The sequence below is a fragment of the Stenella coeruleoalba genome (assembly GCF_951394435.1).
Source record: "Stenella coeruleoalba genome assembly, chromosome: 17".
Classification (NCBI taxonomy): Eukaryota; Metazoa; Chordata; class Mammalia; order Artiodactyla; family Delphinidae; genus Stenella; species Stenella coeruleoalba.
Genome location: NC_137163.1, coordinates 69,506,071 through 69,523,299, shown reverse-complemented (window position 1 = coordinate 69,523,299; position 17,229 = coordinate 69,506,071). Strand labels below are relative to the sequence as shown.

The window sequence follows — 17,229 nt, the reverse complement described above, 5'->3', positions numbered from 1 at the left end:
CTCTTCACTTTCCTTTTACAGATGTCAGATCTGCATTGCAGTCTAACGACTATAGTCCAATCCTTCTTCATTCCCTTCTACCTCTACAGACGATATCTCACAATAAACCTCTTCCATTTCTAACTCCATCTCAAGATCTCCTTCCCAGATGACACTGCAAGATAATGACCTGAGCTGACATAATACTTCTCTTATAAAGATACAAGTTGTTGGTCTTCCCTGGTGGTGCAGTGGTTGAGAAGCCGCCTGCCAATGCAGGGGACACGGGTTCAAGCCCTGGTCCAGGAAGATCTCACATGCCGTGGAGCAACTAAGCCCGTGCGCCACAACTGAGCCTGCGCTCTAGAGCCCGCGAGCCACAACTACTGAGCCCACGTGCCACACTACTGAAGCCCACACGCCTAGAGCCCATGCTCCACAATGAGAGAAGCCACCACAATGAGAAGCCGGCGTACCACAACGAAGAGTAGCCCCTGTTCGCAGAAACTAAAGAAAGCCCGTGCACGTGGCAACAAACACAGCCAAGAATAATAAATAAATAATAAACTAAATAAATTTATTTTAAAAAAAATACAAGTTGTCTCCCTGACGTTAAGATGTTACGGAAAACCCCGAACTTTCTGGCCAACCCAATATTTTAGATGTATCTCTCATTTACAGATACACACATACCACAACCTTAGACAACCAAGCTAAGAAATTGTTTTATAGGTTAAATCTACAGTACCTCTAAAACTTGCTCTAAATGTTTAAAGCTCAAATTTGAAGCATATTTTAATATCAACATTAACTTTTCATATAATTTCTTACATTTTAAAATTTTTACCACATATTTTCAGCTTCAATAACCAAACCTGTTAAAGAAATACACAATCTTAAGTTCATGATATGAATAAAATAATCCTACAGAAGGCTCCATATTATGCTTAATCCTGTCACGATTTCCAAAAGAACATGCCAGTTAAAAATAATTACATGGGGGCTTCCCTGGTGGCACGGTGGTTGAGAGTCCGCCTGCCGATGCAGGGGACACGGGTTCGTGCCCTGGTCCGGGAAGATCCCACGTGCCGCGGAGCGGCTGGGCCCGTGAGCCATGGCCGCTGAGTCTGCGCGTCCGGAGCCTGCGCTCCACAACGGGAGAGGCCACAACAGTGAGAGGCCCGCGTACCGCAAAAAAATAAAATTAAAAAAAAAATAATTACATGGCATTAAAACATACTAGGCACAAGAACAATGCAACCTCATATTTTATACAACACTTTAGAATTTACAGAGCATTTCTACACGTATCATCCCACTGAATCGAGCACTTTGACGTTGTTACTGCAGGTGTATGGATAAGGAAACTGAGGGTCAAAGAGACCATTTGTCTCAAGTCAGAACTGCAATCCAAATTTTATTAATGCAACTGACCTCAAACCATAGGTAATGATTAATACAACTGATGCCAGTCAATATTTTCTAATATTTATTCCTAACTGATCACCTGAATAAAAACAAAAAAAACCCTTCAGTCTCTAACTTGTCATTATTAAAGATCAAGACACCTATCAGGGGTAGCATGATTAAAAAAAAAAAGATTATTAAAATGAAATTTATCTAGAAGCCAAGAACACTAAAAAAAAATACACTGCCTTGGAAGTCAGTTTGGATGGCGGTCCACTGATATAATTTAACTTACAGTGCTTGGGAATTATAGAACTTTTGTGAGCACTCAAGCCAAAGAAACTGCAAGTTTTAAAAATCAGTAAATTAAATGGTTATTTATTATAGTCTTAAAGGCAGTCATGTCTTGAATAAGATCAAGATACAAAGTAAACTAAGATAAAACCTCAGAAAGCATAGTTTTTTTGCTTTCAGACACAGTGCAAATAACAAAACACTTAATCTTCAATTTCTAGCCTTCTACAAGGAAATCAGCAAGGCCTAGGAAAGGAGCAAAACCAGATGTTCCCAGAGGCAACACAGCTGAAGGACTACAGATAAGAAACTCAGCCTCTCTGTAATTTTCTCACCCATAAAACTATTATCTGTCTAACCTACCTCAAAAAGCTGTAAATAGCAAAATGAGATGATAGATACAAAAACCTTCCTAAGATGAAAGGTACAATTAAAAACCACCCATTTGCTAGAATTCAAATTAAACGGCCCTAAATCTCTAAGAGACATCGCAATGATTCTCAGGAAAATCTCACCAAAAGCCCTTTTTGTCATGATACAGATCAAGGTTCTTTGGAGTAAGACTGCGAGGAAGTAAGAAAAGAATTATGTACTATACTATAATGCTGCACATTTCCAAATGCCACCTGTGTTGCACCACTAGCAAATCCATTTACATCTACTTCACAAAACTTCATACAAGGTAGGACTGTCTCTTTTTAGTATTATTCATAAGTACAATGTGTATCAACATTTTAAATAAAATTTGAGCATTTTCATAAGGACTACTGTTAATATCAACGTTTAGAAATAATCACAACACTGACCATCAGAACATTTTTGAACATATAACCCACGAAAGTATGCCGTCACATTAGAGTACAAATTTCAGTAAAGTAACATGACCCACTTTTCTACTCCATTAGGAGACACTATCTATTGTACTTACTTCTGTATAACACTTTGCAAGCTTAGCATCATACCCAGCTCTCCTTTCATCTTTTCTCTGTTAGCACGGCACTCTGCCAAGTATCGAAGAGCCTACAGCGAGAGCAGGAATAGGTCAGTCCACATGCCAGACTACTCAAAATTAAACCCACTACTAAGCTACTGCGAGAGGAAAGAGTGAAAAACAGGGCTTTGCTTTTTAGAACCAATTGGTTTTGAATGTTTAGAAACTCTTCTTTAAATGTGATAAGCAGAGCAGTCCTCTAGGGGACAAAAATATTCCTTTGAGCTGCAGTAGCTGAATCTGCTCTTTGAAATGAAGGTTCCCAACTTATCTGCAAGGTCAAAATTAGGCTGTTCTGGTTTCATTTTCACCACTTCATCTTGACAAGGATACAAGGAACTATAGTCCATTTATTAATTTCAGGGAGCAGTTCCAATAGCCATCATTTCCCTAGGTGCTTTGACATATTAATTAAAATAAACTGCTGAGAGGGACAAAACATACAACCCCCTTTATGGAATGAACTGTTTCTAGTTTTATAAAACACCTTTAAAATGACTTTTTTTTTTAAACTGAAAACCAAAAGATGAACTCACTCTCACAAATTCCTATCCTGTGAATTTAACTTTTCTAGGATGCTTTTCTCTTAAGATTTAAAGTACATTTTTGCAAGTATTTCCTTCACATGCTGATTCTTGAGGGATTTTATTAGCTGTTCTACAAACTTCCTAATCTCTGATCATTCACTGCAGACTTTAGTACCTGATTCGCAGGGGAATACCTCTGTGAACTACACCATCCAAAGCTGCCCCCTCAGTTCACTGACCTTCACATTTCCTACTAGTCCTCTACACTACATTTCCAAAGTGCCTGGTCCTTACCAAAAATGGTACTATCCATGAAATTACAAATCCAACAACCTGTCTCTGACTGCAATCTCCTATCCTTTCTGTAACTAGTCTTACCTTGATTTTCACTTTGGTCCATATAGGATTAACTGCCAAGGGAACTGCCCTCCCTTCATAAAAAAACTAACAAACAGGACAACTGGATGAGAAGCAGCATAGGACTGGAATCCCTAAGAGAAATGATGAGGCAGATCCTACAACTGCCCCATCTTACTGCTTTGGAAGCAGTTCCAGATTGCGGCACAGGGAGAGGGAAGCCCAGTGAAGTCCAGGGGTCTTGCCAAGCTAGGGAGACAGAGATGAGAGCTGGGGAGGTTAGGGTGGAGTAGTATAATAAAAAATACATGTCTGGTCTTCGTCTAGTCCCTGGCATAGAGTTCCTAAAACCCTTGGAATTTTTTGATAGGAGTTTGTTATTCATAAGGAGGCCCTTTAGATCACACTTGGGTGAGTTCATGTTAAAGAAGTGAGTTAGGCTGTGTCCCCCAGATGGCCTCAGGATGCAGCTCTCACTAGAAAGACCAAGTGACTAGAGGGTGGGAACTTTCAGCCCCACCCACTGACCTGGGAGGTAGGGAAGGGCTGGAAATTGAGCTCTATAAAAACTCTTGAACAAGGAGATTCAGAGTTTCTGGCTTGGTAAATACATCCACCTGCCAGGGTGGTGTGCCCCAACTCCACAGAGACAGAAGTTCCTGCACGCAGGACCCTTCCAGATCCTGCCCTATGTGCCTGTTCATTTGTATCCTTTATAAAAATCTGGTAAATGCAAGTAAAGTGGCTTCCTGAGTTCTGGAGCCATTCTAGTAAATTACTGAACTGAGGAGGAGGTCACTGGAACACCCAATTTATAGCTGCTCTGTTAGAAACATGGATGACCTGATACTTGCAACTGGCCTTTGAAGTGAAGGCAGTCTTGGGGAACTGACTCTTACACCTGGGGAATTTGATACCTAACTCTGAGTGGTTACTGTCAAAATTGCATTGTTGGTCACCCAGCTGGTGTCCACAGAGGACATTGGCTGGTGTCAGAAAATACCCCAGGCAGCTAGAATTTGCAGAGGAGAGTAACAGAGAGGAGGGATCAGCACAGCAAGACAGCTCCAGAGATCTACGGAGGGGTCCCCAAGAATCTATGGTTGAATGCTGACTTGCACATGCCTGGAGTAAAAGACCAAAGGGCCTGGGACTAAAACCACCAGAAAGTAGGGAAAACCACTCCTGGACCTCACACTGGGCCGAGAATAGTTTGTGACACCACCAGCCAGAAGTGAAAAGACCTCACAATGCAGGAGGAATCAGGGTGAATCCTCAGAAGAGCATCCCATTAGGAGTCTTGAAAGGATCAAACTGATCCCAAGTAACTTAAGGGCAACCAAGAACAAAGCTGAAGAATATTTATAGGGACACCAAAAACTCAAAAGCCCATACGATAAAATCTGCGATGTCTGGCATCTGATTAAAAACTACCAGACATGAAAAGCAGAAAAATATGACTATAATCAAGGGGGAAAAAAAAATCAATAGAAACAGACCAAAATATGACAGAGGCAAAATGAGAAATAAAAGCATTAAAACAGCTATTATAATTATGTTCCATATGCTCAAGGATGGGTAGAAACACCTAAGTATGGTGAGAAAAAAAAATGGAAGATATTAAAAAGACCCAAAGGTAACTTCCAGAGGACAAAACATAATGTCTAAAATGAAAACCACAGTGGATAGGATTAACAGCAGATTAGGCACTATAGAAAAAAACATCAGTGAGCTTTAAAATGCAGCAATAGAAACGATCCAAAGCGAAGGACTGCGAGAGAAAAGAAAAAGACTTAAAGAAAAAAAAAGGAACAGTGACCTGTGGGACCACATGAGGTATCTAAAACACATACAACTGGAATCCCACGAGAGGAGTGACAGGGAAGAGACAGAAAAAACTTGAAAGATCCAAGACCAACAAATCCCAAGCAAAACAAGAACAAAACCAAAACGCGAAGAAAACCATCCATATTAAGCACATCATAATCATTTGCTGAAAACCATTGATAAAGTCACAAAAGAAGCCAGAAAAAGGCTTATATATTATATGGAGAGGAACAAAGGTAAGAATCACAGCAGTCTGCTCATTAGAAATAATTTGAGCCAGAAGATAAAACAACATCCACGGGACTTCCCTGGCGGTCCAGTGGTTAAGACTCTGCGCTTCCAATGCACAGGGCACAGGTTCGATCCCTGGTCGAGGAACCAAGATCCCACATGCCACTCGGTGTGGCCAAAAAAAAAAAAAAAAAAAAAAAAATGAAACATCTTGTAAAGCCCCAGGGGGAAAACGCCAAGAGCAAAACTGCATTACAGGGCTTCCCTGGTGGCGCAGTGGTTGAGAGTCCGCCTGCCGGTGCAGGGGACATGGGTTCGTGCCCTGGTCTGGGAAGATCCCACATGCCGCGGAGCGGCTGGGCCCGTGAGCCATGGCCGCTGAGCCTGTGCGTCCGGAGCTCCGCAACGGGAGAGGCCGCAACAGTGAGAGGCCCGCGTACCGCAAAAAAACAAAACAAAACTGCATTACAAAAAACGTTAAACTTCTTCAGGCGGAAAATAAAAGACACCAGTAGAAATACAAATCTGTATTAAGAAATGAAGAAGGGCTTCCCTGGTGGCGCAGAGAGTCTGCCTGCCGATGCAGGGGACTCAGATTCGTGCCCCGGTCCGGGAGGATCCCACATGCCGCGGAGCGGCTGGGCCCGTGAGCCATGGCCGCTGAGCCTGCGCGTCCAGAGCCTGTGCTCCGCAACAGGAGAGGCCACAACAGTGAGAGGCCCGCGTACCGCAAAAAAAAAAAAAAAAAAGAAAAAGAAATGAAGAACACCAGAAATGGTAAATATAAAATACACTTGATTTTTAAATCTTTAATCTCTTTAAAATAGCTTAGAGTAAGAGAAAAAAAATACTGTAGATTTTTTATGCACACACAGAAGTAAAATGTGTGACAAAAAATAGCACAAAGGATGGGAGAAGGAAATGGAAATATACGGTTGTATGATTCTCACATTATACATGAAGCAGACTGTAACAAGTTAAAGATGTATAATGTAAACCTAGAACAACCACTAAAAAAATTAAAAACAAAAAGGTATAGCTAATAAGTCAACAGTGAAGATAAAATGAAATTATGAGAACACCAACATATTCTTCAACCTCTCTGGGAACTCTGAGCCCCTGGCTCCCTCTACTCTCCTTACTAGGTCCCTCCATGACTTGACTTCTCTTCCTATTTAGCCCAGCACCTACAGTCTACTGTTTCAACTACTCTCTTGCCAAAATCCTAAACTTCCTTAATTACCAACTTGCCTGGCCAAGAATCAACCTCAAACAAATTCAACTATCTGGCTCTCAGGGCCTATGGCAGGCCTGAAGCAGGGTGAAAAAGGAGTTTCATAAGCTGTAAGCCTCATATCAATTCAGCGTTAGCAAACTAAGCAGTGAACAATCTCAACGCTTGTGAACAATCTCACCATCGTCCTCAGTTAGCAACCTTTCCCATTTTCTGTACCAACTGTGAGAGCCTTCTCCTCAAACCTTTCCCACTTCAGCAGCCCCTTGCCTTCCGAATTTAAATAAGTTCAAGACTAGTCTATTTAAAATAAACAACCCCCTTCAACCCCAAGTCTCTGTCAAGAGACCAACACACTCTCTCCTCTCACCCTTATTCCAATTCTCATTGAAATAGGACCCAAACTAGGGGCCACGCAAATTTCCCCATTTGTTACTACTGTTCACTCATACCACTGTTTTGCCTAAATAAACGTCATTCTATGAAGGTAAAATAGGAAATCTGTATTATGTACTTTGATTTCTGAAAAGAAACAGCCTATATTATTTTTCTGTATGAACTTGTGAAATTACACTAAATGGGAATTGATCATGGGTCCTTAAGTAAAGGACAATGAGTTTAAAATTTTCTATGACAGTAATTTTCTTTTAAACTTTTTGCTGTGAAAATTTCAGAAGACACAAAAGTAGAGAAAATGTGTGGTGACCCCCATGTATCCATCATTCAGCTTCAACAATTATCATCCACTAGGCAATCCTGTTTCATCCATCTCCCCCGCCGCTAACCACACTGGAGCATTTTATAGCAAATCTCACAGAACATAGAATTTCATTTGTAAATACTTCAGTATATCCCTAAGAAGTTAATGTTTTTTAAAAAATTAAGTTAATGATAATACTATTATAATACCCTGCAAAAGCAATAAGTGGTTCTTTAATATTATCTACTGTCTTGTCCACATTCATTTCAAGTTATCTAAAAAATATGTTTATGGTTGATTTGTTCAAAGTGGAATCCAATCAGGTCCACATATTATACCTGGCTGATATGTCCCTTAAGTCTCTCTAAATCTGTAACAGTTACTGCTATGCCTTTCACACACCCCAACTGCCTTTTTAATGCAATTTATTGTTCACTGAACTGGATTATTTGTCTTCCAGAAATTTTCACATTCTGTATTTGCCTGATTGCTTTGTATTGTTCTTTATCATGTTTTTCTAGCCCCCACATTCCTCATAATATGGTAGTTCCTTGTGCATTATTAGCTATGATCCTGTATATTTTCTCTTTTCTTCTCCTTTATCTTTCCTTCCCATCTTGTATTAAAACAAGTGCCACATCCATCTACTAATGAACAGATAAACAATCTGGCACACCTATATAATGGAATGAAGGAACCATAAAAAGGAATGAAGTACTGATACATGCTACAATGTGGATGCACCTTGAAAACATTAGCTCAGTGAAAGAAACAAGTCACAAAGACCATATATTATATGCTTCCATTTATATAAATGTATACAGGCACTTTTGCCAGAGATATACGCAAATACAAAGACACAGGAAGTCACGGCTGCTTAGGGGAAGAGAGTGGGGCTGAGAAACAATAAGAGCAGAGTTTCTTTCTGAGGTGATGAAAATGTTCTAGAATTGATGGTGGTGATGGCTGCACAACTCTGTGAATACACTAAAACCCATCGAATTGTACACTTTAGGTAAATTGCACGGTATGTGATTACATCTTAACAAAACTGTTACAAAAGAAAAACAAAACCATAAGTGCCTCTTTGAGTGTCTTTCTGTACTGATATAATATAATCCTTAAGATTTCTTCTTAAGTGAAAAAAGGAAGTTGCAGAACATTCCATGCATGTAGTATGCTACCATTTGTGTCAAAGAATAAAAACAATATAGTATGCTACCATTTGTGTAAGAGGACTACACGTACATGTTTGCACATACAGAAATACATACAAACTTACTATTATTTGCTCTACACTTTTAACTTTTTACCATGTCATCTAATACTTTTTCAAATTCTCCTTAATTGCAAAATTGTAACACTGAGACTGAAATTACTAAAGGCAACTTACAAGCAGAGCCGAGTGGACGACAGGGGGGTTGGGATGGTCCATAAATAAAATAAGGCCGGGCAGACATCCCTGATCCTGGACAATGGCTCTACGGTTTAATGGATCTGCTGCTAGATCCCGGAGCTGGTTAACTACCGAGAGAGCATCAGGTTCTTCATTCATGGTGGAGGAGGACGAATTCATCTTCTATGCCATACACGTGAACAAAATCTTCTTAAATTCTGTAGAAATGGTTGGCAAAATTAGTTCTAGATTGGTGAGGTGTATTATGGCATTTGTTAAATAATCAGAATCACAGCACTTTCAGAAAGAAACAGATGAATCTAAATCACAAAAACTTAAGCATTTGGCAATTCCAGTCTGAGAACATAGAAAGCTAACTAACAACAACAAAAAAAATCAAGTTATTTATGTGTGCACAATGTTTAAAGAACACATGTCATCCTCATTATTCCAATAAACTTTTTAGCAATACATATTTTAACACCAAAGTCACAATAAACAAGGTCTTTACAGTTCAAACTTACAACCTTTGCTACACTTCTCAAACTGTAACACTGCCAGTGTTTTTTTCCTCTAGAACACTTCTGGAGCCTAAGACAAGTGTCTCCGAGAAAAGTGGCTGGCTGACAGCTTTTTTTCTAAATCATCTGTGAACAAAACCCAGTTTACTGGGTTTACAAAAGATAACATCCCTTAAGAAGAAGGAGGGAGTCAAAGAAGGTCATGAACAAAGAAGCCAAGAAGGGGATCTTGCCCTGTGCCTCAGGCCAGTGGAGTCTGCGAGATCAGGGTGGATCTGAACCGAATCTAACCACACCTGTCCGTCCCTGAGTGGGCCAAACTCAGAAGAATGAAACAGATTTTGAGGTGAGGTAATTCATTTGGCAGATAAGGAAACAGTCACAGAGAAGTTAAATAATTTGCCCCAGGTGACAAAAGCCAGTTAGTATAGAACTGGGCTGAAAGCTTATTTATTATCTCCTAAACTGGTCAGCAGTCGTTCCACTTCCCATACCTTCCTTTTAAACTCAGCATACCTTTTTCCCACAAAAGTAAACAAGATATTTTAGAAAATGTAACATAATAAACATACAAACGGAAATACAAAATAACAAGGAATAATTTTCACAGATGCAGAAAGTTAAAAATAGTAACTTCCATTAACCAAGTTATACAATATATTTCTTAATAGGAAGAATATAAAGGTGTTGGGGGAGGAATTCCCTAGCGGTCCAGTGGTTTAGACTCCGTGCTTCCACTGCAGGAGGCACAGGTTCGATTCCTAGTGGGGGAACTGAGATCCCCATGCCATGCAGCAGGGCCAAAAAAAAAAGAATATAAAGGTGTAAATACTTTACACAAAGTAAAGAGTTAGTTTAATGCTAATTTCAAAAACCATGCCAACTGGGGGACGTGGGCTGGGAAATTATTCTGTAACTCCAGACAGCCTACTAACGTTATTTGGGAGGAAAAAGGTAATAAAGCTGAAATGGTCTTCCCATATATTGAAATATACAAAGATATAAAGAGTAGAGCAGTAGTACGGGGTGGGAGGTAGTTGAGAGACACTTCTCCCAGGAAAGCTGTTTATACTGTCCATCTAAGAAAGCAGGCTCTACGTGAATCAGACCCTGGCTCCACCACTTGGTAAATGTGATTTTAGGCAGATCACCTAAACTCTTTGTCTCAGTTTCTACATCTGTAAAATGGGATTAGTCATAGCAGCTATCAAATGGTATACTGTCCAGATGAAATAACAATACACATAAAAGGCTTAGGTAACACATTCTAAGTGCTCAATAAATAATGGTTGCAAGTTACATGGAGTCAAAAATCAATGAAAAATAGTAAGATTATTCAATAAAGGGTATTGGAATAACTTCTAAGCAATTTAAAACCACTGCTAAGATCTTTAACTCGTAACACATGAGGGAAAAAAATCGTATCCCAGATAAAATACTTTAAAAGTTAAATTTTTGAAGTTTTCAAGCAAGCATAAAATAAAGGACTCAGAGAAAACAAGGCTTCAACAGGACTGTATTTGGCAGGTAATTTTCTCAAAATGAAAATATAGTTACTTCAGCAATTTTAAAAAGGATTTAACAAAAAAGCAATAGACTAAATACTGTACACAGAAATAAGACGGAAGGGTTTGCCTCTTAGGTGCTTCTATTATCAACATCCTGAATATTGCTGTTTACAAGCCAGCTTACGCATCATGAACTTTATGTCACCAGCACAAATTCTGTCAAAAATGAAAACTGCAGAACCAATCACTGGCCCAAAGGTCCAAGAACCAAGTCACATTTAAGAACCAAATACCCAGAGTAATGGCCTTTTGCTTACAACACTGGCCTTGAAACTGGAGCGCTCCATTCTCATCTAAGGAGTACTTAGAGAACGACTCAGTGGGAACGATTCTGAAAGTTATAGCCTTTCCTGCTCCTTTGAGATGAACAAAAGCCAAGAGTTAAAACTTCTAACCTTATCAGCCCATTCAGAAGGAGACGGCTCAAATTAGGATCTGCCCAGGAAAATGTAGGGAATAACACAAGGTATACCTTTTACTTTCTCTTTTGTTTAGTTCAATTCGGGCAAACAAATCCTTATGACAATGAACGCACCCCAAACTTTAACAGGCACTCTGATCACCTAAGGGATCTTATTTTAAAAAGCCAATTCTAATTCAGTAGGTGGGGTGAGGTCTGAGAGTCTGCATTTCCAACAAGCTCCCAGGTGAGATCTATGCTGCCAGAATGACGCTTTAAAAAGCTAGGAGTTAAGTGATAGATGGGAGGCACCTGTAATTAGGCAGCTGCCTGATTTTCTTTCAGCCAAGATGTACCATTCAACTCAAAGAATTATTTAGCTCTCATATACAGAGTTTAATATAAATACACAGAGCTACACAACCACAACTTAAATCCATGTTCAGTTAAGCGAGTTTTTTAGAAAATAACGTAAGCAGTGACATCAAATCTGGCTTGCCCTTTACTAGCAACTAACTCTTTGAGAAGTTGGGTTACCTCCTTTGAGTCTCAGCTTCCTCTCATAATAATCCTGAGTGGTTGTCAGGATCAAGTAAGAACTTCAGATGGTGCTAACAGTACCAGCAATTAGCAAACAAGAACGATACTTGATCCTGTGGGAACCTCTATTTGGCCATGTGTTGGGGTACACACATAAGTACACTACCACGAAAGGAGGTGCTGTAGGCACAAACGCCCCCAAGAACTGTTTTTAAAATACAGAGATGTGAACGCTGGTCTCGCTTGAATGAAGCCGAACCCAACCATGTCCTTCTGCTCTTAGTAGACACGCAGGAGCATAAAGCTAATAGAAAGTTACTAAACAACAACCTGGAGGTATGAAGAAGTGAGATGACACCCATTAATAATGTTAGGGTTTGTGAAAATCGGACGTGCAGGAGACGGGAAGGAAGTGAACAAAGCTAACATTTTCCCAGGACACGTGGGAGCAGAGCTTTAAAGCGCCTGGAGGGACGCACTGCCTCAAGGCAGGCAGCGCGCCCCGCCCAGGCCGACTGGCCGCCTGCGTGCAGGGGCCGCTTTCAGCGGCCTTCCCGGCTCCACCGCTTTGTCTGCCGTCGCTGGACCCTACTTACCGCTCCAGCGTTCTAGGAATCCGGAGACTGCCGCAGCATCAGGGCCACACCGACGGATAACGTAGAGGAACCCAGCAGGCGCGGAGCGAGTCCCTCCTTTCGCAGACGCGGCCTCGGCGATGACAAACGACCCTGCTGACTTTAGGAGCCATAAAAGCTAGGACGCTGGCAGGGAAAGGCTTTACGGACTCTCCCCCATGACTCAGCCACCTCGGCCGGTTCTGCCCTCCCATTGGCTAATACCATTCCACAGACTGTAAAACATCCAATCCGCGAAGGCCTTCTTAAACTAAAGCGTTCATTGGTGAACAAGGGACATGCCCGAAGCGTTGAACAGGAGGGTCTAGGGAGAACCCGGGAAGAGTGAATTGGACCAAACGACTCTCCGTCCATTAAGCGCTAAGCAATGAAACGTGGTTCCCCCTGAGAAACCGCCGCGCTTTCCCGACTACAATTCCCAGCGTTCCTGCGGTAGAGGAACCTGTCCCCTCCGGCCTTCAGAAATTCAAATTGAACGTAACTTCTTCAGCAACTCTTTCAGTTCCAATAGGGCAGCTTTGTAATATTTCACTGGCTTCTGTGAGTCATAATTCAGAATCTTTTCAATTTTTTTTCTTTTTACTGAGGATAGTAGCACTGTCTTCGTAGAAACGTGAAGGTAGCAAAGTACAGTTTTTTGTTTCTTTTAAATAGAAACTTCTTTTTGGAACTTTTTTTTTTTTGTAAGGAAAAAGAGCATTATGATCAGGGAATTTTCTCAAATTCGTGAAGAAGTATTTTTAAAACATTGTCTTCTATTTAGTTTATCAAAGTAAGGGTTTAAATTCTTGTTCTATTCATGGCAGTCACTGAAGGTTTTGTTCTGTTCAGGTATAGGTTTTATATTCTTTAATATATCTCTAAATGTAAGTATAATTTAAATCCCACAGGCCAGTCTGATTATAATGCTTCCGTTGCACTCAATAACCTCACTGAAAAAATTCTGAATTCTCTTTCACAGTTTGATTCTGCCACGTACCTCCCATACTAAAATCCGAAGGAATTTGAGAAGCCTCTAATGGAGAAAGAGTGTGAGTGAGTATAAATATCCCCGGCTATACAGTAGTCTCTCCTAATGTTTCTCCAATACTTTGATTCGTCTGTAAGTGAATTTAAAAACCAAACGGTTACTTCAGCCCAAATTCCTTTGCCTTCACTTGTTCTTCGTTATCCTTCTCTTCCTCCTAATAAGCTCAAGCAAAAAGGGGCAAAGTTGAGTAGAAAAGATCTCTTTCACACCGTTTGACCTATAGCAAAAACACATCTGGCTGGTTTCTACTTTCCAAAGTCACAAGAGAAGTGGTAGTAAGTGAATACTGAATCTGAAATAAAAAGGAGAAGAGAGATGGTGCATGATGTCCAGTGACAGAAGCACCAGCCTCATTTGTAAAAATCAGCCAGACCAATTAACTGCTGAAACTGAAAAAAAAAAAAAAAAGAAAGAAAGAAAGAAAGAAATAGGAAAAAAGGAATCGTAAATGTAGAAAACTGTAAAAAATATAAGAAGTACAAAGGGCAGAGTCAGGTTAAACATAGCCCATTTGACTGAGTAAATTAAACTTTGTTCAGTATTGTTATCAAAAACAATAACCCAGGGAAATAAACTTGCTATTTTTGCTGAGGTTAATTTGTATATTAGAAAAGGAAAAGTCGTTTGGGGTTTTCCCAACTAATTATTGATATAGGTTTTTGGCACCAGTCAGAATATATGTTCAATAGAGTTTTTGACTTTTAGAAGTTCACAATCTAAAGTTAAATATAGTCACACTTCCACATATATACAATGGACTATTACTCAGCCATAAAAAAAGAATGAAATAATACCATTTGCAGCAACATGGGTGGACCTGGAGATTACCAAACTAAGTGAAGTAAGTCAGAGAAAGACAAGTATCATGATATTGCTTATATACAGAATCTAAAAAAAAACAAAAGACAAATGAACTTTTTTACAAAACAGAAACAAGACTCACAGACTTAGAGAATGAACTTATGGTTACCAGGGTGGAAGGGTGGGGGGAAGGGGTAGATTGGGAGTTTGGGATTGACGTATCACATTGCTATACTTCAAATAGATAACCAGGGACTTCCCTGGTGGTGCAGTGGTTAAGAATCCACCTGCCAATGCAGGTGACATGGGTTCGAGCCCTGGTCTGGGAAGATCCCACATGCTGCGGAGCAACTAAGCCCATGCACCACAACTACAGAACCAGCACTCTAGAGCCCATGAGCCACAACTATTGAGCGCACGTGCCACAACTACTGAAGCCCACACACTTAGAGCCCGTGCTCCACAGCAAGAGAAGCTACTGCAATGAGAAGCCCGTGCACCACAACAAAGACCCAACGCAGCCAAAATAAAGTAAATAAATTTATTTTTTTTAATTTTAAAAAATAGATAACCAACAAGGACCTACTGTAAAAAAATAATAATAAAAATATAAAATAATAAAAAAGTAAAAAAATAAACATTTGTAGCTGGAAATAAATAAATAAATATAGTCACACTTCTGACTTTACAGTATCAAAAAGACCAATTCTTCCTAGCAAACTGCCATTACAGAGAGTAGGTGACTGACATTAAAAAGCAGGGAGGGCTTCCCTGGTGGCGCAGTGGTTGAGAGTCCACCTGCCGATGCAGGGGACGCAGGTTCGTGCCCCAGTCTGGGAAGATCCTGCGTGCTGCGGAGTGGCTGGGCCCGTGAGCCATGGCCGCTGAGCCTGAACATCCGGAGCCTGTGCTCCGCAACGGGAGAGGCCACAGCAGTGAGAGGCCCGCGTACCGCAAAAAAAAAAAAAAAAAAAAAAAAGCAGGGAATGTTAGGGAAGGTGGGAGGGAGGGAGACGCAAGAGGGAAGCGATATGGGAACATATGTATATGTAAAACTGATTCACTTTGTTATAAAGCAGAAACTAACACACCATTGTAAAGCAATTATACTCCAATAAAGATGTAAAAAAAAAAAAAGCAGGGAATGTATTCACAAAAAATAATTACCAGTTTCATAAGCACTATGGATTGTAAGCCATAGGAAAGTCTTTTAAGGTTTTAAGAATTTATATCCCCATATTAAAAATGTATGAACTCAACACCAGTGAAGTTATACTACCTGCCATTGTGAGTCATTGCTTGTGTTTAACCTCAGGCAGGACACAGCTGGAATGTCAAGTTTCTCAATGGCTGTGTTGCTTAAGACACATGAATCACCTAATGGCAGTTTTATTAATTCAATTATTTAGCAAACATTTTTGGAACACATACAATGTGCTAGAGACAGTCTTAGCAATGGGTTCAAAGATGAGGAAGAATATAATCACTGCCCTAAAGAGCTCATGGTCTAGTGCAGTGGTTTCCAAAACTTTTTGATCAAGCATCCCTTTCAGCTTAAAAAAATTTTTCTGAGCACATAGCTCTGATATATGTATATGTATTTATTTATTCACAGATGCTATACATATACTGATGTAGACTTTAAAATATGTCAAAATAGAAAATTTTAAAGGATGAGAAATAATTATAAATAGAAGCACTGAATATAAAATTGTATCCATTATTACCTCATTTACCAAAATATTAAATTCCAAATGGATTAAACACTCAAGCGTAAAAAATAAAATATTAAAAATCCTTTAGGGGGGCTTCCCTGGTGGTGCAGTGGTTGAGAGTCCGCCTGCCGAGGCAGGGGACGCGGGTTCGTGCCCCGGTCTGGGAGGATCCCACATGCCACGGAACGGCTGGGCCCTTGAGCCATGGCCGCTGAGCCTGCGCGTCTGGAGCCTGTGCTCCGCAACGGGAGAGGCCACAGCAGTGAGAGGCCCGCGTACCGCAAAAAAAAAAAAAAAAAAAATCCTTTAGGAAAATTTTGGAGACTACAGCAAAGAAGTAGGGGAGACCTTAAACGAAAGTGGGAACCAAGAAATTTTTATAAAAAAGAAGAAATGGTCATATTTGACTTGTTTTAAAAAAACATTTTTTTGGTATGGAAAAAAGATACATAAGCAATGTCAATGATAATAGATTTGGGGGTAAATTTGCAACTCGGTGGGCAGATAGTAACATTCAAAAATTGATTACAAATTGGAAGTTCCCTAGCTGTCCAGTGGTTAGGACTTGGTGCTTTCACTGCCATGGCCCAGGTTCAATCCCTGGTCGGGGAACTAAGATCCCACAAGACACTAGGCCAAAAAAAAAAAAAATTGATTACAAGTTGTCAAGAAGGGCGTAAATAACCCTATGGAAATTGGGTTAAGAATATAAATTGGTGTTTAATCAAGAGAAAATCCATATGGCCAATAAACAAGAAAAGACATTTAAATTCACTTGTAATAAGGGAATGCAAATTAATATAACAATGGGAATAATCACTTGACGCTGATCAGACTAACAAAAATCAAAATGACACAAATTTGCTGGTGGGGATACTGGGTAGGAAGAGGACTCTCAGGTAATGCTGTGAAAATGTAAATTATTACAGCGTTTTAGAACGCAATCTAGAAAAATCTATTATTAAAAATAATTCATATTTGATACAGCAATTCATTTCTCAAGAATCTAAACCACAGAAACAAAAAGCACTGGTATATAAAGACAGTAAGGACAAAGATGTTTATTGCAGCATTGT

General features: G+C 40.0%; 1 protein-coding gene across 1 annotated transcript in view; it reads right to left on the bottom strand.

Moving 5' to 3' along the window:
* The window catches only part of ARMC1 (armadillo repeat containing 1), a 34,508-nt gene extending 21,740 nt beyond the window's left edge, over nucleotides 1-12,768 (bottom strand). The window contains exons 1-3 of the mRNA XM_079901553.1: nucleotides 12,569-12,768; nucleotides 8,941-9,161; nucleotides 2,609-2,700 (exon numbers count right to left, since the gene is read on the bottom strand). Of these exons, the coding sequence (XP_079757679.1) occupies nucleotides 2,609-2,700; nucleotides 8,941-9,123 (275 nt within the window). The 5' untranslated portion in view covers nucleotides 9,124-9,161; nucleotides 12,569-12,768. The remainder of the gene's footprint in view (nucleotides 1-2,608; nucleotides 2,701-8,940; nucleotides 9,162-12,568) is intronic.
* Between the last annotated feature and the right edge of the window lie 4,461 nt (nucleotides 12,769-17,229).